Raw genomic sequence first — 27,635 nt, 5'->3', positions numbered from 1 at the left:
ATGTTGTACATGGGTCACTTTTCCTTTATTTGTGCTTTCTTTGGCCACTATTCAGCATCAAAATGTTCATGGACAGGGCAGACCAGGTCTGACTGAGGAGAAGTTGCATTGCTGGATGTAACTTGGGTGATTTGGCCACGTATAGAGCCTTTTTATAAGGCATGAACCATTGTTGCCATGTATCATATTCTGTTATACTTGGTATCCATTATTGCGTCCAAATTGGCTTAATATATTTTATACATATATATTTATTGTATAAATATTTATATATGTATAAAATATATAAATATACCAATAATATATAAAAATATACCAATAAATACATATGTATAAAATATATTTGTCAACTACCCAATTTTTTCCAAAGCAAAACTAAAGAGGATGTCATAGCTTATTATCCCAACCCTTTGGAGAGAGGGGAATTATTCCCTCTTCTGTGGAGGGGAAAGCCATAGCTATCCTGTTCCCCGATGACTTCTAAGTTAATCTCAGAGTGTAAGAAATGCCTTCTGTATTTTCACTGCTGTGGCTGACAGAGCTTAATGAGTACTTTGGGATCTGGTGAACATATTAATCCAGTGGCTACACTGGGTAAGAGGAGAGGAAGGATTCTCTGCCTCTGGATGAGTGGTTGGGCAAGTGGCCCTGCCTCCGCAGTTTGGGGTCAGATTATCTGCCTCTCCAGAACTTGCACTCAGGGCTTTTCTGAAGAAGCTGGGGTCCTCCCATCGCGATCCTTAACAGAGAAAACTGATCATTCAGGCAACATTACTGCCTTTGTCTAACATTTCATAATAGGGAGCACAGCACTAAGTATGCCTAGTATAAGAGCTAGATAGAATGGCACAAATTAGGAATTTACACCAAAAGAATCATAGCACAGGGATTAGAGCCCCCGCTATTAGGGGCCAAAGCAGACAAGCAGAACCAGAGAATGGGCTGGGAGAAATTTGTATGACACTCACATTCCCAGCTGTGGGGCCACCACTACCAGCATCTTTCAGTGTCTTCCAGTCACAGAGAATTTCTTATTGTCCTCCAGATGTTCTTTAATGTTCATTTGTCTCTGCCTGATGTGGTAGAGTGAAAAGATCAAGGACTTGAACTTAAATTCCCAGCCCTGTCTCTTAATGGCTGTAGTGTGACCTTGGGCAAGTTACTTACTATATTTAAATATGTTTCCTCATCTGTAATATGAATGGAATCAACTGTACCTCTGTCAATAAAATAAGGTGGTTAGTGAGGATTAAAGTGAATTGATACAAAAATGGACCTAGTACAGTGTCCAATCTACTGGACTCAGTTTTTGCCTTTTCTTGGAATGACCAAACCCATACCCCCACCTCCAAATCTAACTATATTACTTAGCCTGGACATCTCAATGCTGTCACAGAGATCCTGAGTAACAGTGCCTTTGACAAGATAGAAATCTATTTCTCTCCGTAGTCACAGTCCAGGTACCCAGGAGCAGTCCAGGAATAGTCTGATCGCCCAGGGCAGGCACCCAGGCACTGCAGCTTGTTGCTCTGTCCTGCTTGAGTGCTGTCCTGAGTGCAAGATCGCAGTTGGCCACCACCATCTCATCTGCATGTCAAGCAACAAGAAGCAGAAAAGAGCATTCAGTTCCTTCAAGGCCACAACCCAGCAGCTGTAAATGTCACTTCTGCTCTCACATGGGCCAGAGTTCAATGACCACTGCAATGGATATTCTAAAAATCAAAGGTTTCGCTACAACAGAAGAACAGGAGAACAAATATTGGAAGGGCTGGCAGCTTCTGCTACTCTGGCAAATTCTAACGCATCCTTTATCATTTCCTTCAAAGATTAGCTTCTCAAAAAAAGCATCTCGATATAATATAGGATGATGCTTTGCTCAGTGAAGCATGGGCTGGAGTCAGGAAGATTATCCCCATTTAATTATACTCTAAACCATACAACTTGGCATATAGTATAAGGCATAGAATTTTTATTTTACTGTAAGTTCTGGGATACATGTGCAGAATGTGCAGGTTTGTTACATAGGTATACATGTGCCATGGTGGTTTGCTGCACCTGTCAACCCATCAACTAGGTTTTAAGCCCCGCATGCATTAGGTATTTGTCCTAATGCTCTCCCTGCCCTTGCCCCATCCCACAACAGGCCCCAGTGTGTGATGTGCCCCCTGCCCTGTGTCCATGTGTTCTCGTTGTTCAACTCCCACTTATGAGTGAGAACAAAAGCACGGATTTTACTACGTTCTTTGAAAACCTGGATTTCTTTGCAAGTGACTCAGTGAATCTTATGGCTGAATGTTTGTGTCCCCCGCCCGACTAAATTTACATATTGAAACCCTAATCTCCAGTGTGATTGTATTTGGAGATGGAGGTCTCCAAAGAAGTAATCAAGGCTGAATGAGGTCCTAAAGGAGGGACCGTAAACAATATGTGGAATGTCCTTATGAGAAGAGACACCAAAGAGCAAGCTCGCTGTCTCCCTCTCCATGTGCATATACCAAGAAAAGGACACATGAGAGAAGGTGGCCGTCTGTGAGCTAGAAAGAGAGCCTCACCAGAGGCGAGAACTTGGATTCATCCATCAACAAGCAGAGTTCATTGTCCAATGCTAGGTGCTCCCATAATCCACTGGGTCTGTGCCTCTGGGGCAGTGCGTGTTCTAACTGGACTGAGATGTGTTTACATGCACCAGCATCTTAGAACAGGATGACCCACAGGTTTCGTCTTGTGTGACAACTCCAGGTGATCAGTAGCAGTCACCTGAACAACTGGTACTTAGACAAATTCTGAGGCCAAAGAGGGCTCAGTGGGAAAAAGGGCAGAGATCAACTAAGGGCATCTGTCATGGTTACAGGAGGGAGGAGGGGAAGTATTTGTGATTCATACTGTATATGTGTCGTCTCTGATGCATACCTAATGAAGACCCTTATATATGGCAGATGGTACATACTCCATAAATGTTTTCCAAATGAAAAAACAGGCGTGCATGTGAATTATCAGGAGGTTGGCAGAATATATGCAGCAGCAGCAGAAAGTATTTGTTTGCTTGTTTCTACTGCAGCTATAGTTTTGATAGCAGCTAGTTTGTGACATACACTCTGAAATCTGGTTCTTTGATCCCTGCTCATACTTTTGGGAACTGACTCATTTTTAGGACATTGTCTTAACACATCAATAAGCTCCAGCAGAAACCAAGTCTTTTTCTTAGCCTAAATTTGGAATGATCAAATTTCTAGAAGCAAGAACTAGAACTTTATTTTCCTGCATCTGTTTGTATAGTCAGTTGTTGGAAAGTATAACAAGTAATCATTTTTAAACACTTAACATATAGTCTTATTTATGAGTAAACATGAAAGGCTGTAATATTCTAATTTTTTCCAATAAAATCAGTGTAATATACATTAGATACACACATACATACATCTGTGTACCTAGTACAGTGCTACATACAATGTAGCACATGGATTAAGATGATGTACCCCATTTACACTGCTGTGATTACTACACATTGTATGCCTTTATCAAAACATTTCATATACCCCATAAATATATGTACCTACTAGTACCCAGAAAAATTTTTAAAAGAAAGATGATGCTAGGAAGAAAGCCAGGTTACTTCCCACAGTGATGAAATTCGTGTTCAGCAAGCTCATGAACAAAGGAAGGGAAGTAAGGGAATGGTCCATGAGAATCTTAAATATCAGTTCTCTTTGGAAAGCCAGGCAGAAATAAGACTGGATTTCCACTGAGCTCTCCACTGCTACATGGACAAGTGAGAAGAGACTTGCCTGGAAACTGTGATAGACAAGTGCAAGTTGTGACGCAACAGTGTGTGATAAATAAGATCACTGACTGTATTTACTTATTTCCTGAGAGCATGTAGTGTAGAAATTAGAGTCTTTTTTTAGATGTTTCAAGAAGCTAAAGTCAGTCTGTCTCTCTCTCTAACAGGATTAAAATCAGAAGGCCTTTACAGAGTCTCTGGGTTCACCGAACACATTGAAGATGTCAAAATGGCATTTGACAGAGGTAAGCTTGTACTTTCTTGAATGCCATCTGACATCCTAACACCCTTCTCACTTGGAACTAGATTTTAATCATAGTAGAAATGGGGTTTTGGAACTACTAAGAGTTGCTCTTCAAGAAACAGAGGAATAATGGCTTACACATCTCATGTTTCTGCCTCTCTGGGCGAAGTGCTTCTTTAGCAGCCATTGACAAGTGATCACTGTGAATGGGAAGCCAATGCACATGGCACTGGAGTCCCCTTCTGCATCCCCTGTCTCAGGATCCCATTCTTCTCCTCTCAAAGCTCCAAAGAAGGGATCAGAGGGATGGAAGGGCACCCCCAGCACTAACGTAGGGGAACCCAGTGGAGGTTTAGGAGGGAACTGCTTTTCTCTTAGCTTAGATATCATGGTCAACCTGGGGATCTGGTTAAAAATACTGGTCACTAGAATCCAACCCGAAGACTCACTCAGAAAGCTCAGTAAGCCCAAGAATCTGTATTTCTAGTAAATAATCCAAATAATTCTGGTACAGCCAGTCAAGACATGGAACCCCTATTGGATACAGCCTCTGCTTTGTAGTGTAGCACAGGAGATCTTCAGTGATGTGGCCCTCCCTCCCTCTTTACACTCCTCTCCAGTTCCTCCTCCCTACTGTATTGTATACTTCAGCAATCCTGAAACATATCCAGCAATCCTGAAATACTACAAAAAAAAAAATTTGTTGCCATGAAGAAGTGCCTCAGCTCACACTGTCCTGTCCATCTGAAATGTATTCACCTCTCTGCCTGGCAAACGCCTGTAATCAGGGGTCAGCACAAGCCTTTCGTTCTTGAGGAAGCCTCCCTGACTGCCCTAAGCTCAGAGCTCCACTTCCTTTTTCCACATCCCGCCCACCACATTCTCCGCATTTTTTCGGCATAGCAATCTTCCCATTTCCTTGTCATGGTTGAGTTGCATGTCTGACTGTCCATCTAACTAGAACTGTTGGTTGGAAGAGAGTATCTCTTTTCTTCTTTGGTTCACTAGGGCTTAACGGTGCTCGGCACATGACAGATTCTCAGTAACTGTTTGCTAAGTATGTAAATAATGAAATCAGCATGGCCTATCTGCTAGGCTTTTCCTGTCTTCTGTTCATTCACGGCTTTTTAATCTTCAGAACCAAATTTGCTGAAGCAAATTCTTTACGCAAAAGGTATTAAGAATTCCTAGATGACTAAAACATTTTTAATCAAATTGGACTGGTATTTCCCAATGGTACAACTAAAAGTCAAAAAATGTCTTGCAAATCATTGTTAGAAATGGTAAGAAATATAGGCTGGGCAAGGTGGCTCATGTCTGTAATCCCAGCATTTTGGGAGTCTGAGTCAGGTGGATCACTTGAGGTCAGGCGTTCGAGACCAGCCTGGCCAACATGGTGAAACTTCGTCTTTACTAAAAACACAAAAATTAGCCAGGCATGGTGGTGCATGCCTATAATCCCAGCTACCTGGGAGACTGAGATAGCAGAATCACTTGAACCTGGGAGGTGGAGGTTGCAGTGAACCAAGATTGCCCCACTGCACTCCAGCATGGGCTACAGAGTAAGACTGTCTCAAAAAAAAAAAAAAAAGAAAAAAAAGAAAATAAAAGAAAAAGAAAAAAAGGAATGATAAGAAATACAACATCACATATTCATGAGGAAAGGGTAAAGTGTCCCAGATTAAAGTCCTAGGGGATCAGGGAAGAAGGATGAACTTAAAAAAACCTTCAGTGAGCCTGAAAGAAAAAGTAAGAACTGAAAATATTCAACAATCATCTTGTGAATGTGACTTCCAAATCCAAGGGTTAGAAACACTGGTGGAGATGTATCAGAGCTTCTTGATGTTCTCTTGTTTCCGATTAGACTGTCATTTCATTATGAACCTTTGTGTTTATAATACAAATTATTGTGCTAATTTTCTATTTAGCAAATTACCAGCAGCTGGGACCAAAAGCACTGTTTCGAGTTTGTTTTATCACCTGTTTGCCTGCACAAACCCTCAGAGCCTAACTCACTCTCACCAAGCTCCCTTCTATTGCCTCCTACACTTCAGTGTTATTGGAAGCCAAGAGAGTTAGCTGAGACTTGTCAGGGAGCATTCATTGTTGGATTTCTTTTTTCTTTCTGTACATGCCTTGGTGAAAGAAGGTCCTAATTAGAACTTGGACCACTGATTGTTTTTCAGATGGTGAAAAGGCTGATATATCTGCCAATGTCTATCCAGACATAAACATCATTACTGGAGCCCTTAAACTGTATTTCAGAGACTTACCCATCCCTGTCATCACGTATGACACCTATTCCAAATTTATAGATGCAGCAAGTAAGTATTTCAAATTAATTTTTTATGTGTGCTGAATTTTTAAGTACAATGCTTTTGACCTTCAGAAAATTAAAACTCAGAACTGTTGAAATCATTGCATTCGTAACTGTCTTGCCAAGTGAGGACACAGCAGTACAGTTGATTGACAACCAAACATAGTTCAACAGCTGAGGTGAACCTGTACTAAGCCAGCCCTGTGGGCTGATGTATGTGTCAGCCAGTTCTGTCCCATCGTTCCTTGTATGCTGGGAACCAACACAGTCAGGCTATTCTATGTTGAAAGCATGAATACTTCTGTAGCAGAAAAGAATCTTCAGTGAGGACCGACTAGATCAAGGTATCCAACCTTTTGTCTTCCCTGGGCCACACTGGAAGAATTATTGTCTTGGGCCACACATAAAATACACTAACATTAACGATACCTGATAAGCTAAAAAAATTTTTTTAAATTTTATAATCTTTAAGAAAGCTTACAGATTTGTGCTGGGCCATATTCAAAGCTATCCTGGGCCATATGTGGCCCACAGGCTGCGAGTTGGACAAGCTTGGTCTAGATTAACTACTTTTATCTGTTAGGCAGAATCTCATTTGCTAATCAATTAAAGTCACAACCAAGTTTTGTCTATTGATCTGTTCAAAATTAGTAGAAGGCCAGAATATACTGTGTCGAGTACTATATTAGAATGTCTCACCAGCATCTTCAAGTTTAGTCCTCTCATGTACTCCATGTGGCAAATATAATCCCATTTAACAGAGAAGAAAAGCAAGGCTTAGAGAACTGAGGTCCTGGGTCCCGGAATGGGACATCAGCATTTGCCTTCCATCAGCCCAGGGTTGCTCATTCGGTGTTCTGTGCTTGGACCCACTGCTGTAGGAAAGAGGAACAGAGTGAAAGGCAGGTGTGGAGGAAGGGGCTACACTTTGCCCAGGAAGAGGCAAAAGTGACCAAAGGGAGAATGAGATGCTGAGATACATAACACAGAGGTCGAGCTTACTTTGAGGAAGTTTTTGCTTGTTTTTTAAAAACAAAAAAACCTTTAAAGGTTGAAAAGTTTAGGTATGCTATTAAATATAGTAATGAGATGCCTGATGGGAAGACACAAAAGCAGGCTGGGATCAGTGCAAGATGCACTTTCCAGATGAGCTGAGGCCCTGACCCCAGGAAGACTATTCCCTCCTTCCAGGGCCCTGGTGGTCCTGGCAAAGAAGGTTGTAGCACCTGGGTATCCTCCACTCCAGAAGGAATAGCAGGAACGTTTTCTTTGAGTAGCTGCCAATACCTATCAGAGACCCAAAAACCAGAAGCATGTACTCTTCCTCCCATTGTTACTATGTCCAGTCTCCACTTCCTAACCTAGGCTGTGCACCGGGGTTAAGCATGCCAACACCACGGTGAGAAGTGCCATGAGTGCAGGCTGAGTTGGGTGGCTCATTGCCAATGTCCTTGCCTTGTGAACGTCTTAGGTTATAGAAGCCTGCCAGGGAAAGACTCATTAGACAACTTTATGGGAATACTACTGTATGTGGTGCAGTTTAAAGTTTGTAGGAGTGAGATTTCTAGCAAAGCCAGTGTTAAGAAGACGGCAAAGCACAGTCTGCACACGTGCTCCCAGACTGTATGCATTGTGCTGGTTTACACATTCATGGAGGGCAAGGACCGTGTCTAGCCTCTGGCCACCCACACTGAGGACATTCAATTAGCATGTGGTACTCAGACTCAGACTCTTTCCTGAATGATGCAGAACACCAACAAATTGATTAATTTAAGTGAAACAGTGCTTGGGTTGCATGAATTTATTAGAATCCTTCCCTCATTTCTGGCCAAAGCAAACACAAACTTCTTGTTACTTCTTTGAAAACGTGAATGCCACAACTCTGAACTAATACCCGTCATGTGTGAACTTCACAGAAATCTCCAATGCAGATGAGAGGCTGGAAGCTGTCCATGAAGTACTGATGCTGCTGCCTCCTGCCCACTATGAAACCCTCCGGTACCTAATGATCCATCTCAAAAAGTAAGCTGATGCCTCGTGCACAAAGCCCAATCTCCCTCTAGGGCAGTTAATGCATAAGGAAAAGTGTATGCCATTCCTCCCCAGCCCACTGAGGGGACAGAACATCCAGCCCCAGCCGTAACTGCTGGAGCTTCACTGTGCCGGGAGCCACTCCAGGCACTTGCAGTGTATCATCCCTATGAGAGGGGTACCGTTAGGGGCCTTGTGTCACTTGCGAGATTGCTGATGCTTGGGGAGGTTACGTAGCTGATTTGAAGAGGTGAAGCGAGGATCTAAACCCAGGCAGGCTGATGCAGAGCCTTAACCATTTGTCTACACTGCCTCCGTGTCTTCCTCTGACACAAGCCCTGGACGCTGTGTCCTGTTCTTCCCCCTGTTGCTTGCCCCCTTCTAGGCTCCAGAGCTTGCCTGCCTTCTGGGAGAGCACATTCCTAACCTGATTTCTTATTTTTCTGGATGTATGAATTCTCTGTCATGAAGTAACAAATTGCCCCCAAAACTCAGTGTCTTAAAACAGTAAACATTTATTATCTCAGTTTATAAGGGTCAGGAATCCAGGTATGCCTCAGCTGGCTGCCTCTGTTTCAAGGTCTGTAATGAAGCTGCAGTCTCATCTGAAGGCTTGATGGGCCTATAATCCCAGCTACTCGGGAGGCTAAGGCGGGAGACTTGCTTGAACCTAGAAGGCAAAGGCCACAGTGAGCAAAGATCATGACACTGCACTCCATCCTGGGCGACAGGGCGAGACTCTCTCTCAAAAATTCACTCTTAAAGGCTTGATGGGGGTAGCATCCGTCTCCAAGCCTGCTCACATGGTTGTTGGCAGGATTCAGTTCCTTTAAGCCTGTTGGACTGAGGGCTTCACCTCCTCGCCATCTATTTTGCTAGAGGCAACCCTCAGTTCCTTGCCATGTGCGTTTCTCCATAGGCAGCTCACAGAAACCCAATTGGCTTCTCACAGAGCAAGAAAGCAAGAGCACCCAGTACGAAAGTCTTTCTGTAACCGAATCAGAAGTGACATCCTATTGCTTTTGCCATGTTTTGTTAGAAGCAAACCAAGTCCAGCCTATACTCTAGGGAAAGGGATGCAGGGTATGAATTCCAGGAGGCATGGATCACTGAGGACCATCTCAGAGAGTAGCTGCCACACACAGGGCTGTTTATGTGAGTGTGTGGGAGACAGAGATGGAGACATTTGGATGTTTCCAGGACACTAGAGCCTCAGCTGACACACTTTTCCCTAAACCTTGTGTCTCTCTCTTTCACTGTACATGTATAATGAGGGCGATGAATTGGTGGTGTAATATTGGAGGGATCAAGGCACATCTGTGTGCCTCTATGTTTTTGAAAAATACTTGGCAGCAGCCCATTCTTTGATAAAATGAACTAAAAGTTGTCTACATTGCCCAGTTTACAGATCTACTTAGTAAGTGAAAGGAAGCAAACTGAGGACTATATAAACACTAGGACTGTGAAAACACTAGGTATTGAGGTTTTTATTATTACTATTTTTTTTGCCTTACAAGACATACAATACCATTGCTCAGATTCAGAGTGATAGGTGGTGGTAACATTCAGCTCAGAATATTCCCATTTTGATTAATTTATTAAATTTGGGAGTACAAGTAATTTTTAGATTTTTTATTGTGATCAGTATCCAGTTGTTACAATTTGGAAGGCAAAGTATCACTACCAGAAAAAATTCTGACATCTTTCAGTTGAACCTTAAATGCCAATAATGGTGTATTTTTATCATGGCTAGCAATTGCTAGCCATCTTGTTTGGTCAGATGTAGTGCCTGACTTAAGAGGAAGCTGTGCTCACTTTGATGGTGGGAAATGTCCTCTTTCCAACCTTCTTAGCTTTGTGGCATGTAAATGATGCAAACAGGTTCACCTTAAAATAATGCTCAGTGGCTAATCCTAATGAGTTCTAAGGAAATAGAAAGGGATGGCTTATCTATACAAAGCCAAAACACATTTTAATTACATTTTGCTCTTCTTTGGAGAACCCACTCCCTTTTACGTCTGTTACAAACATTCTAAAACATAAATTTGTGAAAACAAAACTCTGGGAGGTTGTAATTTTATTCTATGAGGAAGGTGTTAAACCAACTTTGCAGTTTGAATTTTATTCTTAAAGGCTCTGCCGTTCTTATCTGGATGTCAAAATGATGATTTTTGATTTCAACTGCTGTAGACCTCATCCTGTGGGAACTAGAAATAACGTCCAACTGCCTTCCAGTTTGGCCACATTCCAGCCATTCCTCCACCCCATGATAATGGCCAGGCTCTTCCTAAATTCATGACGGCCCATTCTACACATAACCTTTCTCCTCTGCCACTGGTCCTGCCAGCAGACAGGGATCCTGCCCTCCGCTTCCCACTCTCCGGCTACAGACTAGCAGGAAGCCACAAGAGGGGAAAAAAGCCTTCCGCTGGACCATGGCCAGCCTCAGAATCTGCTGCCCCTACAAACCAGTATTCTAGTCCTTAAGTGATAGTTCCACATTTACTTAATAAGAAGGACTAATTTTCTAATTCTAAAAATTGTGTTCCTGCCAGATTCACATAAGTAATTCATTTCAACCGGCGAAGGTGACGTCAACAATTTAAAAAGAAAAATCGGTAAATTACCCTTTAAAAAAATACCTTTCTGCTATTCTGATTCCTATCTTTTTCTTGCAGTTTTCTGAACCAGAGATGTTGTAGGGACTTACGTACATAATGCAGAAATCAATCCTCAAGTCTCTGTAATGTCTGTTCTGTTTTGCAGGGTTACTATGAATGAAAAAGATAATTTTATGAATGCAGAAAATCTGGGGATTGTGTTTGGGCCCACGCTGATGAGGCCCCCCGAGGATAGCACCCTTACCACCCTGCACGACATGCGGTACCAAAAGCTGATTGTGCAGATTTTAATAGAAAACGAAGATGTTTTGTTTTAACCCATCAGAGAAATGAGCTGAATGGCCCCAGCGCCACCCTAGTTGACAAAGCTAAAGGAATAAAAACGTTTCTTACGCTTGATTTGTTTTCCAAACAAGTGATAGAATTTGCTGGACCGCAGAGGATCGCCGAGTGGAGTGCTGTGTCTCATAGACGCGCGCCACCTCCACATGAGAACAAGGGTAAAGGTGAGGAAAGCCCTCACCTTGGATCTTTTGCTGTGCCTCCTGTGTATGTCTGGTTTGCTGGAAGAGTGATTAATACATCTTTAATTTATTAAATAATGTAGACCTTTACACTTTAGTCTTATTGGTAATAAAAGGGAACTTAATTCATAAAGGTACTTGATACAGTTATACATTTTCCACTTACAAAAAGAAGACAATTCCGTTCAATGTTAAATGCTATTATCATAAAATGTACTTTTATTTTAGCCACAAGAATGTTATTTTAGCAAATAGAAGTCAATGCAGTGCATTGGTTATTATGCTGTGTACCTTGTCCCTCATTTTGCTGTGACACCCTGAAAAAGTTGACCATGAATGCAGTATTATCTCGACATACCTCTGTCCTCCTCAGTGCTTTTCAATGGAATTTCACCTGCCCCTTGTGTTCCTGCTTTTGATAGTTTTTGCTCTTAAGCACTGGCATTCTGCTACTGTATGGTATATATTTATAGCAATTGTAGGACGGTCTGAAATGTCCACTAATTTTCTTTTCGTACCAATTTTGTGAATTCCCAAAGTATGTTTTGCAATTGGTCATAGTCTTTTGCGATCATTTTACCTAAAATTATTTGAGAACACCAGATGTATCTGGTCTGTGTAAAAAATGTAGCACCTTTCCTCCTGTCTTCCTGGCCAGGCCCTCTGAATATCAAATTGTATTTTTGCCACATTTCTGTATTGGTGAAAAGCGAATCTGCAGAATAATTGTCAATGTTTTTAATTTTTTTATAAACCTGTTTTTAAAAGTGAGAATAAGGTTGGCTTATCCCAAATGTTTGTTCCTCCTTGATAAAAGTAGCTCTGTATGGATAATTTAATATGATTTTATTACTATACTTCCATTCTCTCGGTTATATTTATCTTAGTATGAGCCTTTCACGCCAAGATTTCTATATTTTGTAACATAGGTGAAATATTTAAAACATCAGAAACTATAAATCTAGATTTTTTTAAAATCCAACTACAATGTCTTTTCCTCTGATTGAGATGATTTGTGTAAACTCAGACGTCTTGCTTTGGAGTGGGCAGAAGAGAATGACTGTGTGTTACATGGAACTGAAAGGAGGACCACCGTGTGACCGTTGACCTTGACAGTCCCAAGGGCTATGCAGATGGACTCCATTGGCACACGGAGGTCAGAATGCTTTGACCTCTTCCCTTCTATTATCCCTCCTCCCAAATGTACAGATTTGTTTGTTGTAGTTTATGTACTTCTTGATACTGTCAAAAAATTATCTGGAAATGGTTTTATTTTGTGAAGTGAACAATACTTTGTAATTTATGATAGTGTAAATGGAAAGCAAAGCATCACATGTATTAAATTCTTCTGTCTATTATTCTGGAGTATGTGCAAGAAAGGGGTTTGGAGGGGTGGGGGGAAGACTGTCAAAATGTTGTTTCCAGATAGCTGTTGGCAACAGATTAACACAATAATCTCATCGAGTCCTGCAAGCTTCCTTCTAGAGAGCCTGCTTTAAGATTGAGGCAGCCTGGGCACAGTGGCTCAGGCCTGTAATCCCAGCACTTTGGGAGGCTAAGGCAGGCAGATCACAAGTTCAGGAGTTTGAGACCAGCCTGGCAGATATGGTGAAACCCCGTCTCTACCAAAAAAAATGTTTTAATTAGCCAGGTATGGTAGTGGGTGCCTATAATCCCAGCTACTCAGGAGGCTGAGGCAGGAGAATCACTTGAACCCAGGAGGCAGAAGTTGCAGTCAGCTGAGATTGTGCCACTACACTCTGGCCTGGGCAACAGAGTGAGACTCTGTCTCAAAAAAAAAAACAAACAAAAAAAACGATTAAGGCTCTGAGGTTCCACCTTCACTTTCCAAAAGCCCCACTGCATGGATGCCTCCATACAGAGGTGAAGCGTTTAGAACAAATCACCCTAGGCCACTTGGCCAGTAGCAGAACATGAATTTTAAAATCAGAAAGCCCTGAATTTGAATCCTAGATCCATCCATTTAGTACTACCTATATAACCGTGGGAAGTGTGTGCCTCTGAAAAACTGAGGATAATATTCCAATTGTGACATCTTAAATGAAATTTATGTTCTAGAGTGATTAGTTATTTCTTATTATTACCATTTTAGAAGGGGAAGGGATATAACATGGAAGCAGGGATGGAACAAGCATAAGAAGAAAACTATTTGTCCCAGGTTAAATCCAAGTCCAAATAGCACTGAAGGATAACAGGGCTCCATAATGGGTAATGAGGTTCACTTGACTCCTTTTCTCAAAAGTGATTCCAACACTTGATTCCCTCTTCCCTGCTTTAGTCTGAAGCCAGCTCACCCACACCTATCTTCCCCACCATCTGGCAGCCTGACATGGCTCCCCTTACCTGGCTTGAAATTCCTGCTATTGGAGTAACTCTGGTAGTTAGACCATCAAGGAGGCAGCACGGTTTCCAGAAACCCACTGTTAAACTGTCAACATTTGAGTTGCAGGAAGTGGACGGGAGCAGGGTGGATAGGAGAACGCAGTGGTGAGGATGTCATTTCTTCCATTGACATAAATGGACATTCTAGATGACCTGGTCTCCACAGCTTCGAGGGGCTGCTGCACATGTCAAGGGTAACAGCCTAGAAAGGAAGAGAGAGAGAGAGAGGTAAAGCTAAGAAGGGCAGTGAAGAGAGCATCAGAAATAAACATACGTAGATGAAAGACTGCCTGGGCTGTCCTGGCTCCAGCTCAGCTTATAAATTCCCAAATTTATCAGTCACCAGTGTGTAATCAGTTTTTATTTTAAAAATGTAACAAACTTTTAGCCACTATGTATCAAGCATTTATTAATGAGCCAGACACTGAATATTTGGAGGTGAGGAAAAGGCTTATTGCACTAGAAGAATTGAATAAGGAATTTAGTCTGGCTAGAGAATGGAAATGGATCACGTGAAAGGTTTTGGACTATAAGGGGAACAGTTGCTAATGATTTTTTAAATAAACTTTTAATCTTGCAATAGTTTTCTATTTACAGAAAAGTTGCAAAGATACTACGGAAAGTTTCTATGTATCCCTTACCCAGTTTCTACTAATGCTAACATCTTACATAATCATGGTATATTTATCAAAATTAAGAAACCAACATCAGTACATTACAATAGCTGACCTCCAGGCTTTATTCTGATTCCATGGGCTTTTCCACTACTCTCATTTTTCCTGTGTCAGGATATAATCCAGGGCACTACATTGCATTTAGCACTAGTGGGTTTTAAGGGGCAGATGACACAATCTGATTCATCATTTTAAAGCATGACTTGATTGTGAATGCACTGGAGAAGAGGTGAGCAGGTGCGGAGTAGTGAGTGGATCGGGAGTCACATCGATGTTCATTACTGTAAAACTGGACTGATGTTGGTAGCCTGGATTGGTGGTAGCAAGGCACTGAGTTATATTTAGGAAGTAGAGTTGAAAATGTTCAGTAAAGGTTGGATTAAGAAATCAAGAATGACTCCCAGGTTACTTAATTTGGCAACTGGGTAATATTTCCTGAAACTAAGGACACAGAAAGAGGAACTAGGGGCGACTGGGGAAGAGTGGAAGACGCAGAGAAGATAATGAGTTCCGTTGTGGATGTGATACAATGGCGATACCTGTGAAATGTCCACACAGATGTTTCATAAGTAACTGCACTAACAGACTAGGCTGGAGATAGGGATTTGGGAGGGACCCACTAAAAATAACAATTGAAAACACAGGGTTAAGTACCCAGGGACATGGAACAGAGAAATTCCATCTCTGGAGGAATGCCCATCTGGGGAGGCCCATCCAGAGGGAACACCAACATTCAGAATAGAGCAGAGGGTACAAATAAGGTCCATTTTAATGTAATAAAATGTAGAGGATCTTATGAGGGCAATTCAGAAACACTCTCTCCCATCTTCAGATTTGCTTCACAATGTCCTAATACATTTACTTGTTCTACTTAGATTGATTTTGCTATAGGGTTTAAAAGTCATCATTTTAAACCCTGTGCTTTGGAGAGGTCGGCTTAGATGCTTTGTAAATGCAAAGAAGCCAGTGGTACGGTCTGAGTGTGTCCCTGAAAAATTTATGTGTTGAAACCTAATCCCCAATGCAATGGTATTTGGGAGGTGATTAGGTCATGAGGGTGGAGCCATTACAAATGGGATTAGTGTTCCTATAAAAAAGACCCCAGAGATTTCCCTGTCCTTTCCACCTTGTGAAGACACAATAAGACAACCACCTATGAACCAGGAAGCAGGCCCTCACCAGACACCAAATTTGCCAGCATCTTGGTCTTACACTTCCCAGGCCCTAGAGATATGAGAAATAAATTTCTGTTCATTGTAAGCCATCTGGTCTATAGTATTTTGTTATAGTAACCTGAACGGACTAAGGCAGCCGATGTCATTTTTTCCCCCAAGTTAAAATAATTTTATATTCAAGGATCTCCATTGCTGCCTCCATACTACAGTTTGAACACACTTCCAATATAGTATATCACAAAGTGTTACACTTGTGTATACAGCTGGCTTCCACTAAAGTACAAATTCCTTGAGATCAAGAACCATGAATACCACCTGCATGGACGCCACATGGCACACTTCTACTCACTCAGCAAGGCTCGACTCAACAGCTACCTCCCCTCTATGACGTCTACAAGTATCTCATGAGTAATTGCGTATTTGTCTCCAGGCAGAGAACGTGGGAGGTGCCAGCCGTAAGTGAAAGCATGGATGGTTTAAACACTATAAAGAGTTGAGTTTGTCTGGGCTTGGTGGCTCATGCCTACAGTCCCAGCTACTCAGAAGGCTGAGATGGGATGATCACTTGAGCCCAGGAGTTCGAGGCTGCAGTGAGCCATAATTGTACCCTGCACTCCAGCCTGAGTGACAGAGTGAGGCCCTGTCAAAAAAAAAAGTATTAGGTTTAACCAGAGCATGAAGTGTGAGAGGAGAGGAAGGAATGTGAGATTAAATAAGCAGGCCTGTGTGAGGGAATAACGAAGTTTGTATACCAAGCAGAAGTAGAACTTTAGAATATTCAAGCTTAGATCTTTAGTTGTAGATGACACACGAAGGACAGACCAGAGGATGTAACACTAAGGACATGGAAGCTGATCAGGAAGCTGTCACAGGCAATGATGACCTGCACGTGGTTCACAGCAGGAGGCATGGAGAAGAGGCATGGATACAAGACTTATTTTGGAGGTTGTCAGGACTTACTAATTTGATACCAGAATTAAAAGGAAAGAGTTACAGAGGACACCCATTTTTTTTGTTTTTTGCAACTGAGGATTTAGAAAAATAATATAGGAAAGCCAGGGAGCAGGTTCAGGAGGGTGAAGTCATGGGTGCAGTTTGTGTGATGAGTCATGGAGCCAACAGTTCCCCCAGGTGGAAATGTCTGGTAGGGGCTGGGCACATGGTCTTGGACCCCTAAAGAGAGATATGACCCAGTCTGAAGGCATGGACAGCTGAAGAGAACCAAGAAGAGGACCCCTGGTAAGAGCAGGAAAAGTCAGAGAACTTTGCAGGAAGATCAGCAAAGGCCAGAGCAGGAGGCAGAGAGTCAGGGGTGCAAGAGGAAAGCAGAAAAGACCGAATTTCAGGGATGGAGGGAAAGGTGATAAGGTGATGAGTTCCTTATCACCTTATCTGGCAACTGGGAATCACTTCTTGAGCATGGATTACTATTTTCTACTAATGGAACAATCATTAACCTATAAGAAGCGGTAGGTTTATCAGTCAGGAAAGCTTCTGCTACACATAAAATTGTGACATAAAGGACTTAAACAATCAGTACTGTTATGATGTCAATGAGAAGTCCAAATATAGGGCTGTTTCCAAGGTCGGTACTCTTTCTCTCTGCTCCACCGTCCTAAGCTTATTGTTATTTCCCCTTCGGTTTTGGCTCATGGTTATAAGAAGCCTACAAAGACCACAAGTCAATGCCTTTCTCTTCTTGTGTGACCCATTTAACAGTGAGGAAAACTTCCCTAGGAGTCCCCTGTATGGTAGACAACAGTGATACCTGACAGCAATAACAAGCATACCCTGAGAATGATGCTGCCTGGAAGACACACTGAATATGTATTTGGACTTCCGAGAAACTGGGAGTGGCCAACTTGGAGATTAAGTTCTCAACTATGAGGAATATCTGGGCCTCTGCCTTGTCCTGTGGAATGGAACAAGACCCTTTGTTTCGAGTTCAGTGAAGACTGCCAGGCAAAGGTTGTTAGGGGAAGGATGCTAAGTGAAAATGCTCTATAAACTGCATGCTTTTTATAAGTGGTCACAGTTCTGCCGGGACTGCCTCCACTAGACTGTGTGGTGTTCCTGTCCAGCCTGCTGCCACTGGACCACTCTGTATATAAGTTTCCCACTAATAAAACTGTCTTGTTTACTGGCTCTGGGTATCTTCTGTGGCCTCGTGAACCTGGTGCCGTCCCTACTGAATAGGGCTCCTGAATGGCATTCCCCAACATACAACCCCTTATGTTGGCCAGAATTGCACTGCATGCATGGTTAAACCAGTCACTAGCAAGGGGAATGAGATCACCAGGATTAGTTTAGATAGTGGTTCACAACGTGAGATCCCTTGATCAGCAACAGCATGGACTAACTGGGACTTATTAAAAAGGCAAATTCTCTTGCCTGATTCACTGAATCCAGGGAAAGGACTTGGTGATTTTTTTTTTTTTTAACAAGTCCTTCAGGTAATTCCAGTGATTTTAGAGCAATCAGGACTTACACCTGACCTGGAGTTGGATCCAATTTATTCAAGGTGTTTGGATACCTCAAATGAACCAGTATTCATTAGCAAAGAAAAGGGCTTTGCAGCACTGTGAAGGTTATTCAAATTCTCAGAAGTGGTAAATAGAGAACTTCCCCCACCCACCCACTCCTCCTTTCATGACCAATTCTCTATGAGTCCCACCCCTATACCCACATAACCAACTCTCTTCCTAATGTAACACCGTCTAAACTATAAGCTTCATGAGGACCAGAATCCAATCTGCTTTGCTCACAATCCCACCTAACCCTTACCCAGCACTGTGCTAGCACACGGTAGCCAACCTCAAACTTTTATAAATTAATGGCTTGTTCCTTCTACAAATACTGTACTCAAATGTCCCATTTTTGTGTGGTAATGGAGGGAAATAATTCGAGAAGCAGATTCTGGAAATACGAACTCTTGTCCATCATTTGGAGGTGTGGCTAACTCTAGTTATTGAAGCTTTCTCCTTCAACAGGGGGCTTTTCCTTAGGAACCAGACCTCCTTACCTCACTCTTCAGCATGTTCTTTCTCCTTTTACCCAGAAGGAATGATTAAGCTTCAAAATAATCATTCAGTTGGAAGAATCTGAAGATCTAAGTCTCTAGTTCAATTGCAGGTTACACAGATAATAGTAGCTTTATTTGGCAGGAATCTAGTGCAATGTAGACACAAGGTGGTCACAAGGTGCTGGGTCTAGACAGCCTCCTGTTTAAATCCTGGCTCTGTCTAAATCTGTGTCTAATAGTGTGACCTATGGAAAATTAATTTACTTTTTAAGTATCCGTTTTCTTATTAAAATAAACTGGTATTAACCAGTTCCTATTCCACAGAGGCTTAAGGTACTCAGCATATTTGTAGAACAATGTAGGTAAGTAAATGCTTTTCTAAAATATGCAACAGCTTGGGGAAATGTTTGAGAACGCTTACACCATTGGTATCCTTTCTTCACAGTGATAAGCCACCATCACTTACGGCAGTGTAACAAATGAGTCTCAGTAATGTTAACTATTAATATCCAATGAACTTTGGAAGTGAAACCACACCTGTCCCATGCAGAGTGATACGGTGCAGAGTTCAGACGTTAGCCACAGCCCCAAACGACAGACAAGAGCCAGTGTGCAGAAAGAACATGCTGAAGTTTGAGGTAAGGAGGCCTAGTTCCCGATGCTCATAGCCTTGATCTGTGACTGAGTGCTCCTGTGGAGAAGTGGATTTAGAGCCACAAGACCTGGCTCAGTCACAGATCAAGGCTATTAACATTTCCAGTCTTCAAGTTTCTCCCCTTTGAAACATGAAAATTAATGCCTGCCTCCTCCATTCACCAATTCACAGGTTTATCACCGAGGCCAGATAACATGCAGCAGGTGTGGAGGCCCCTTCACACACCCTCACACTCCTGGGTACCACCCTGCCCCGCATCTGCTGTCCAGGCTCCTCTGCCCAAACATACGAGTCCCTAATGCATCCTCCATGGCCGCTTCTCACCCTACCTTCTCCCTAGCCAATCACATTGACTCTGGCTTTAAATGCTATCTGTCAACAAATCCAAATTATCCTCAAGATTCAGTTTGCTACCTAATGCCCTGTAACAAATCCTTTCTGCTTAAACCAGCTAGCATGTGATCTATTGCTCATGGCCAAGGTCCCTGATGAGCAATGCCAATCACTCTGCCATTCAGCTCCTTAAAATATTCACATCCGCCACACTTGCATGGCACTGAAACAATTTTTAAAATCAGAATAAATTAAAGGACTTGATCCCATTCTCTTTTATTCTTCCTCATTCCTTGGTACTTTTCATATTCTTACTGTGTATGTTCAATCTATGCCATGTTTTATAGAAATGGTATCAGACTATATTAACATACTGTAACTTATTTTTAATTCTCTATATGTTCTTGAAATGTATCCATGTTGATACTCATAGACCTACTTCATTCATTTTAGCTGTTCTAAATATTTTACTACGTAATTTATCCCTCTGCTACTAGTAGGTAGTTTCCTTCTTTTCCATTGAAAACAGCATGTCCATGAATGTTCTGGTTAAAATTTGCCTGTGCTGGATTGGAACTGCTAGATCATGAAGGCTGCATATCAAGAGCTTTGCTAGATGCTCCCCAAAGTGACTGTGAATTTATACTGTCATCAGCAGTGTTTGCGAGGTGCTGTGTTTTTGTATCTTTATGAACACTTGGCATTACCCGACTTAAATATTGTTACTCTGTTGGTAAAAAATGACATCTTTTTGTTTTTATTTGCATTTCTTTGCTTACCACTGAAGTTGGGCATCTTTTCTAGTTTAATGGCCACTTAATTGTCTCTTCTATGAACTGGCCATTCGCAATGTTTACCATTTCTCTATTGAGTCTTTCTCTACATCTACTGATTTGAGTTCTTCATAAATTCCAAACTGTTTCTTAATCAATCATGTGCATTGTGTATATCTTCTCCCAATATAAATGATCAGTTTTTTTATAGTTTGTGCTATAGTTTATGGTTTAAGGGGTAGGATGTTTCTTATTCTACCCCTTAAACCACAAAGGTATTTTTATATTTTTTGTAAAAGTATTCAAGTCATGCTTTTCACATCGATGTCTGAAATTTTGGTGCAAGGTAGGAATCTATTTTTTTCCATATGAACAACAAATTACCTTAGTACAACTCTGTTCAATAAATTATATTAGTGCATTTTATTGAACAGAGCTGGGCTTTCCAATACTGTAGCTACTAGTCACATGTAAGATTTTGAGTGCTTGAAATGTGACTTGTCCAAATCCAGATGTATTGTGTGTGTAAATACATGCTGGATTTCTAAGACTTGATACAAACATGTCAATAATTTAATACTGATTACATGTTTAAATACTATTCTGGATATTTGGTGTTAAATAAAACATATTATTAAAATTTATTTCACCTGTTTTTACTTTTTGAAATGTGACTACTGGAAAATTATAAGTTACAAATGTGGCTAACATTGTATTTCTACTGCACAGCTCTAGAATAGATTTTCCTTTTTCCCAAAGGGAGAGGAGTCTCCCAATTTGTCATAATGGAATTTTTTAATTGCATAAGTCTGTTTCTGGACTCTGTCTGACCTGTTAGTCATTTTATCTAGCTCTGCATCAATGCCACACTGTCTTAATTTTTATTACTTTATAATAAGTATTAAGACTATCCTGATTAAGACTATTCTTAATAAGTATTAAGAACCTATTCTGGTTCCTTTTCTTCAAAACTGTCTTCATTCTTATGTTTCACTGTCTCATATGAATTCTAGGACCACCTAGTCTAGTCTTTCCTATCAGCCCATCCTAACAAAACCTACTAGGATTTTGATAATAATGACACTTAACAACTATTTTTGGAAAGAATAGACATCTCCCTTCACAAATATAATAGAGCTCTCCTTTAATTTGGGTGTTTGTGCCCTTCAATAAGGTTTTATAATTTTCTACACAAAGTGTATGCCCATATTTTATCATATTTATTCCTACTTTATAGCTTCTGTTATCATGAATAGATTGCTTCTGATATACTTTATAATTTATTATTACAAATATTAGGAATACTGCCTATTTATATATATAAATCTCATTTCTAACAACCTTGCTGAACTCTGTTAGTTCTAATAGTTTGTCTAAATATCTTCTTGGACTTTCTGTATAATCATATTGCCTGAAAATATGGACAACTTTGTCCCTTTCCAATTCTCACCCTTGTTAAATATTTTGCCTTTTTAACTGACATATACTAATTGTACATATTTATTGGTACATAGTGATGCTTCAATACATACAAAATATAGTGATCAACACACCCACAGCTAGTATCACATTGAATAAGGAAAAACGAAAAGCCTTTCCTCTAAGATCTAGAACACAATAAGAATGCCCACTGTCACCACTGTTATCCAACATAGTACTGGAAGTCATAGCTAGAGCAATAAGACAAGAGAAGGAAATAAAGGGCATCGAAATTGAAAAGGAAGAAGTCAAATTACCTTTATTTGTTGATATGATCTTATATTTGGAAAAACCTAAAGACTCCACAAGAAAACAGTTAGAACTGATAAACAAATTCAGTAAAGTTGACAACAGATAAATTGATAAAGAAAATGTGATACATATACACAGTATTATTCAGCCATAAAAAAAATGAGATCAAGGGAGGATCCAAGATGGCCGAATAGGAACAGCTCTGGAGTGCAGTTCCCAGCAAGAACAACATAGAGGGTGAGTGCCCACTGCATTTCCAAACAAATTTTCACTGCCCACAGACCAGGAAATTAGCAGGCTGAAAAGTGCCACAAGTTTTCAGCACAGCAGTTTCAGCCGGTTCCAGGTTGGTGCACAGAAACTCACACAAATCTAGGAAGCCATTTCAAATGGTGCCTGGAACACCTACCTGGGAGACAGAACCACCCACTCAACTGAAAGGGAGGGGGTTGAGACAGGGAGCCAGGCTATCTGGCTCGGTGGGTACCCCCCCAACAAAACAAGCAATTTGAAACATTCTGGATTGAGAATTTCACAGCAAGCGCAGCTGGACCCAGGAAAGTCTGCTCAGTGGGGGGAGGGGCGATGACCACTACCGAGGCAGTTCACACAGCAGCTGGGCAGAGCCTGTGGCAGCTCATCAATGCCCCTGCTGGCAGACTGTGACTAGACTACTCCTTGCAGGGCAGGGCACCTGTGAAAAAAGACAACTGGAACTTATAAATAAAGTCAACCTTCCTAGGACAGAGCACCTGGGAAAAGAGGTGGTTATGAGTTCCACTGCAGCAGACTTAAAAGTACCTGCCCAGCAGCTCTGCATGAACAACAGAGTTCCCAGCACAGCACTTGAGCTCCTATAAGGGACAGACTATTTCCTCAAGCAGTTACCCGACCCCCATATACTCAAAGAGACACTTCATAAAGGAGAGCTCAGGCCAACATCTGGCAGGTACCCTTCTGGGACAAAGATAACAGAAGAAGAAACCAGCAGCAACCCTTACTGTTCTCCAGCCCCCGCGGGTGATCCCAGGCAAGCAGGGTCTGGAGTGGACCTCTAGCAGTCCTACAGCAGAGGAGCCTGACTGTTAGAAGGAAAACTAAGCAACAGAAATAACTTCATCATCAACAAAAAGGACATCCACTCAGAGACCAAATCCAAAAGTCACCATCTACAAAACCACAGGTAGATAAAGCCACTAAGATAGGAAGAAACCAGTGCAAAAAGAATGAAAACACCAAAAATCAGAACACATCTCCTCCTCCAAAGGATCACAACTCCTCACCAGCTAGGGATCAAAGACGGATGGAGAATGAATCTGATGAAATGACAGCAACAGGCTTCAGAAGGTGGGTAATAACAAACTTCTCAGAGCTAAAAGAACATGTGCTAACCCAAAGCAAAGAAACTAGGAACCTAGAAAAAATGTTAGATGAGATGCTAACTAGAATAAACAACTTAGAGAAGAATATAAACAACTTGATGGAGCTGAAAAACATGGCATGAGAAAATCATGAAGCATACACAAGTTTCAATAGCCAAGTCAACCAAGCAGAAGAAACTATATCAGAGATTGAAGATCAACTCAATGAAATAAAATGAGAAGGCAAGAATAGAGAAAAAAGAGTGAAAATAAATAAACAAAGCCTTCAAGAAATATGGGATTATCTGAAAACACCTAATCTACGTTTGATAGGTGTACCTGAATATGACAGAGAGAATGAATCCAAGATGGAAAATACTCCTCAGGATATTATCCAGGAGAACTTCCCCAACCTAGAAGGCAGGCCAACATTCAAGTCCAGGAAATACAGAGAATACCACAAAGATATTCCTTAAGAAGAGCAACCCCAAGACACATAATCATCAGATTCACCAGGGTTGAAATGAAGAAAAAAAATATTAAGGCAGCCAGAGAGAAAGGTCGAGTTACCCACAAAGGGAAGCCCATCAGACTCACAGCGGATCTCTTTGTAGAAACCCTACAAGAGAGTGGGGACCAATATTCAACATCCTTAAAGAAAAGAACTTTCAACCTAGAATTTCATATCCAGCCAAACTAAACTTCATAAGCAATGGAGAAAGAAAATCCTTTATGAATAAGCAATTGCTGACAGATTTTGTCACCACCAGGCCTGCCTTAAGAGAATTCCTGAAAAAAAACACTAAACATGGAAAGGAACAACCAATCACAGCCACTGAAAAAACATGCCAAATTGTAAAGACCATCAATGCTATGAAGAAACGGCATCAACTAATGGGCAAAATAACCAGCTAGCATCAAAATGACAGGATCCAATTCACATACAACAATATTAACCTTAAATGTAAATGGCCTAAATGCCCCAATCAAAAGACACAGACTGGCAAATTGGATAAAAAGTCAAGACCCATTGGTGTGCTGTATTCAGGAAACCCATCTCATGTGCAAGGACACACATAGTCTCAAAATAAAGTGATGGAGGAAGATTTATCAAGCAAATAGAGCAAAAAAAAAAGCAGGAGTTGCAATCCTAGTCTCTGATAAAATAGACTTTAAACCAGCAAAGATCAAAAGAGACAAGGGCATTACATAATGGTAAAAGGATCAATGCATCAAGAAGAGCTAATGATCCTAAATATATATGCACCCAATACATGAGCACTCAGGTACATAAAGCAAGTTCTTAATGACATACAAAGAGACTTAGACTCCCACACAATAATAGTGGGAGACTGTAACACTCCATCGTCAATATTAGATCAATGAGAGAGAAAATGAACACGGATATCTAGGACTTGAACTCAGATCTGGACCAAGTGGACCTAACAGACAACTACAGAAATCTCCACCCCAAATCCACAGAATATACATTCTTCTCAGCACCACATTGCACCTACTTTAAAATTGACCATGTAATTGGATGTAAATCACTCCTCAGCAAATGCAAAAGAACAGAAATCATAACAGTCTCTCAGACCATAGGGAATCAAATTAGAACTCAGAATTAAGAAACCCAGAACCACACATCTTCATGGAAACTGAACAACTGGCTCCTGAATGTCGACTACATAGACAATGAAATGAAGGCAGAAATAACGATGTTCTTTGAAACTGATGAAAACAAAGACACAACATTCCAGAATCTCTGGGACACATTTAAAGCAGTATCTAGAGGGAAATTTATAGCAATAAATGTGCATATGAGAAGCAAGAAAAGATCTAAAATCAACACCCTATCATCAAAATTGAAAGAGCTAGAGGTACAAGGTCAACAAAACTCAAAAGCTAGCAGAAGAAGAGAAGTAACTAAGATCAGAGCAGAACTGAAGGAGATAGAGACACACAAAAAAACCCTTCAAAAAATCAATAAATCCAGAAGCTTGTTTTTTGAAAAGATCAATGAAATAGACCACTAGCCAGATTAATAAAACAGAAAAGGGAGAAGAATCAAATAGATGCAATAAAAATGATAAAAATATATCACCACTGACTCCACAGAAATACAAACTACCATCAGAGATTACTAAAAACAACTCTATGCACACAAGCCAGTAAACCTGGAAGAAATGGATAAACTCCTGAAAACTTGCACCCTCACAAGCCTAAACCAGGAAGAAGTTGAAACCCTGAATAGACCAATAACAAGGGCTGAAGTTGAGGCAGCAATTAATAGCTTACCAACCAAAAAAAAGTTCAGGTCCAGTTGGATTCACAACTGAATTCTAACAGATGTACAAAGAGGAGCTGGTACCATTCCTTCTGAAACTATTCCAAACAATCCAAAAAAAGGGAATCTTTCCCAAATCATTTTATGAGACCAACATCATCCTGATACCAAAACCCAGCAGAGACTCAACAAAAAAAGAAAACTTCAGGCCAATCTCCATGATGAACATAGATGCAAAAATCTTCAATAAAATAAGAGCAAACCAATTGCAATAGCATATCAAAAAGCTTATCCATCCACGATCAAGTAGGCTTCATTCCAGGAATGGAAGACTGGTTCAACATGCACAAGTCTATAAAAGTAATCCACCACATAAACAGAACCAAAGATAAAAACCACATGATTATCTCAATAGATGCAGAGAAGGCCTTTGACAAAATTCAACAGTGCTTTATGCTAAAAACTCTCCATAAACTAGGTATCAAAGGAACATATCTCAAAACAATAAAAGCTATTTCCAACAAACCTACAGCCAATATCATACTGAATGGGCAAAAACTGGAAGCATTTTCTTTGAAATCCAGCACTAGACAAGGATGCCCTCTCTCACCACTCCTATTCAATATAGTACTGAAAGTTCTAGCCAGAGCAACTAGGCAAGAAAAAAAATTAAGGGTATTCAATTAGGAAAAGAGGAAGTCAAATTGTCTCTATTTGCAGATGACATCATTGTATATTTAGAAGACCCCATCATCTCAGCCCAAAACCTCCTTAAGCTGATAAGCAACTTTGGCAAAGTCTCAGGATACAAAATCAATGTGCAGATATCACAAGCATTCCTACACACCAATAACAGACTAATAGAGAGCCAAATCATGAACTAACTCTCATTCACAATTGCTACAAAGAGAATAAAATACCTAGAAATACAACTAACAAAGGATGTAAAGGACCTCTTCAAGGAGAACTACAAACCACTACTCAAGGAAATAAGAGAGGACACAAACAGATGCAGAAACATTCCATGCTCATGGTTAGGAAGACTCAATATCGTGAAAATGGCCATACTACCCAAAGTAATTTATAGATTCAACACTATCCCCATCAAGCTACCTTCTTCACAGAACTGGAAAAAACCACCTTAAACTTCATATGGAACCAAAAGAGAGCCCATATAGCCAAGACGATCCTAAGCAAAAAGAACAAAGCCAGAGGCATCATGCTACCTGATTTCAAACTATACTACAAGCCTACAGCATTCAAAACAGCATGGTACTGGTACCAAAACAGAGAGATAGACCAATGGAACAGAATAGAGGCCCTGGAGGCAATGCCACACATCTACAATGATCTGATCTTTGACATAACTGACAAAAACAAGCAATGGAGAAAGGATTCTATGTTTAATAAATGGTGTTGGGAAAACTGGCTAGCAGTGTGCAGAAAGCAGAAACTGGACCCCTTCCTGACACGTTACACTAAAATTAACTCCAGATGGATTAAAGACTTAAATGTAAGACCTAACACCATAAAAACCCTAGAAGAAAATTCCTAGGCAAAACCATTCAGGACATAGGCATAGGCAAGGACTTCATGACTAAAACACCAAAAGTATTGGCAACAAAAGCCAAAATAGACAAATGGGACCTAATTAAACTCCTAAGCTTCTGTACAGCAAAAGAAACAATCGTTAGAGTGAACCA

The 27,635-nt window shown here is 40.9% G+C and overlaps 1 protein-coding gene and 1 long non-coding RNA gene across 8 annotated transcripts in view; one reads left to right on the top strand and one right to left on the bottom strand.

The window, feature by feature from the left end:
- The window catches only part of CHN2 (chimerin 2), a 322,514-nt gene extending 309,638 nt beyond the window's left edge, over positions 1–12,876 (top strand). For all 7 annotated transcript variants that reach the window (XM_078342504.1, XM_002751440.7, XM_035253537.3 and 4 more), the window contains 4 exons: positions 3,949–4,026; positions 6,212–6,349; positions 8,259–8,364; positions 11,140–12,876. In XM_078342504.1, coding sequence (XP_078198630.1) covers positions 3,949–4,026; positions 6,212–6,349; positions 8,259–8,364; positions 11,140–11,311 — 494 coding nt within the window. In that variant the 3' untranslated portion in view covers positions 11,312–12,876. The remainder of the gene's footprint in view (positions 1–3,948; positions 4,027–6,211; positions 6,350–8,258; positions 8,365–11,139) is intronic.
- On the bottom strand, positions 8,871–14,123 carry LOC103794750 (uncharacterized). The gene is made up of 4 exons (XR_622185.5): positions 13,883–14,123; positions 11,388–11,557; positions 11,084–11,144; positions 8,871–9,043 (listed from the first exon to the last, which is right to left on the bottom strand). It is a non-coding gene; the product is annotated as an uncharacterized LOC103794750 (long non-coding RNA).
- Positions 14,124–27,635: the final 13,512 nt, after the last annotated feature.

Source organism: Callithrix jacchus, chromosome 11 (genome assembly GCF_049354715.1).
Source record: "Callithrix jacchus isolate 240 chromosome 11, calJac240_pri, whole genome shotgun sequence".
NCBI lineage: Eukaryota > Metazoa > Chordata > Mammalia > Primates > Cebidae > Callithrix > Callithrix jacchus.
Note: the sequence above shows the minus strand (reverse complement) of the source record. Positions and strands in the feature narration are given on the sequence as shown.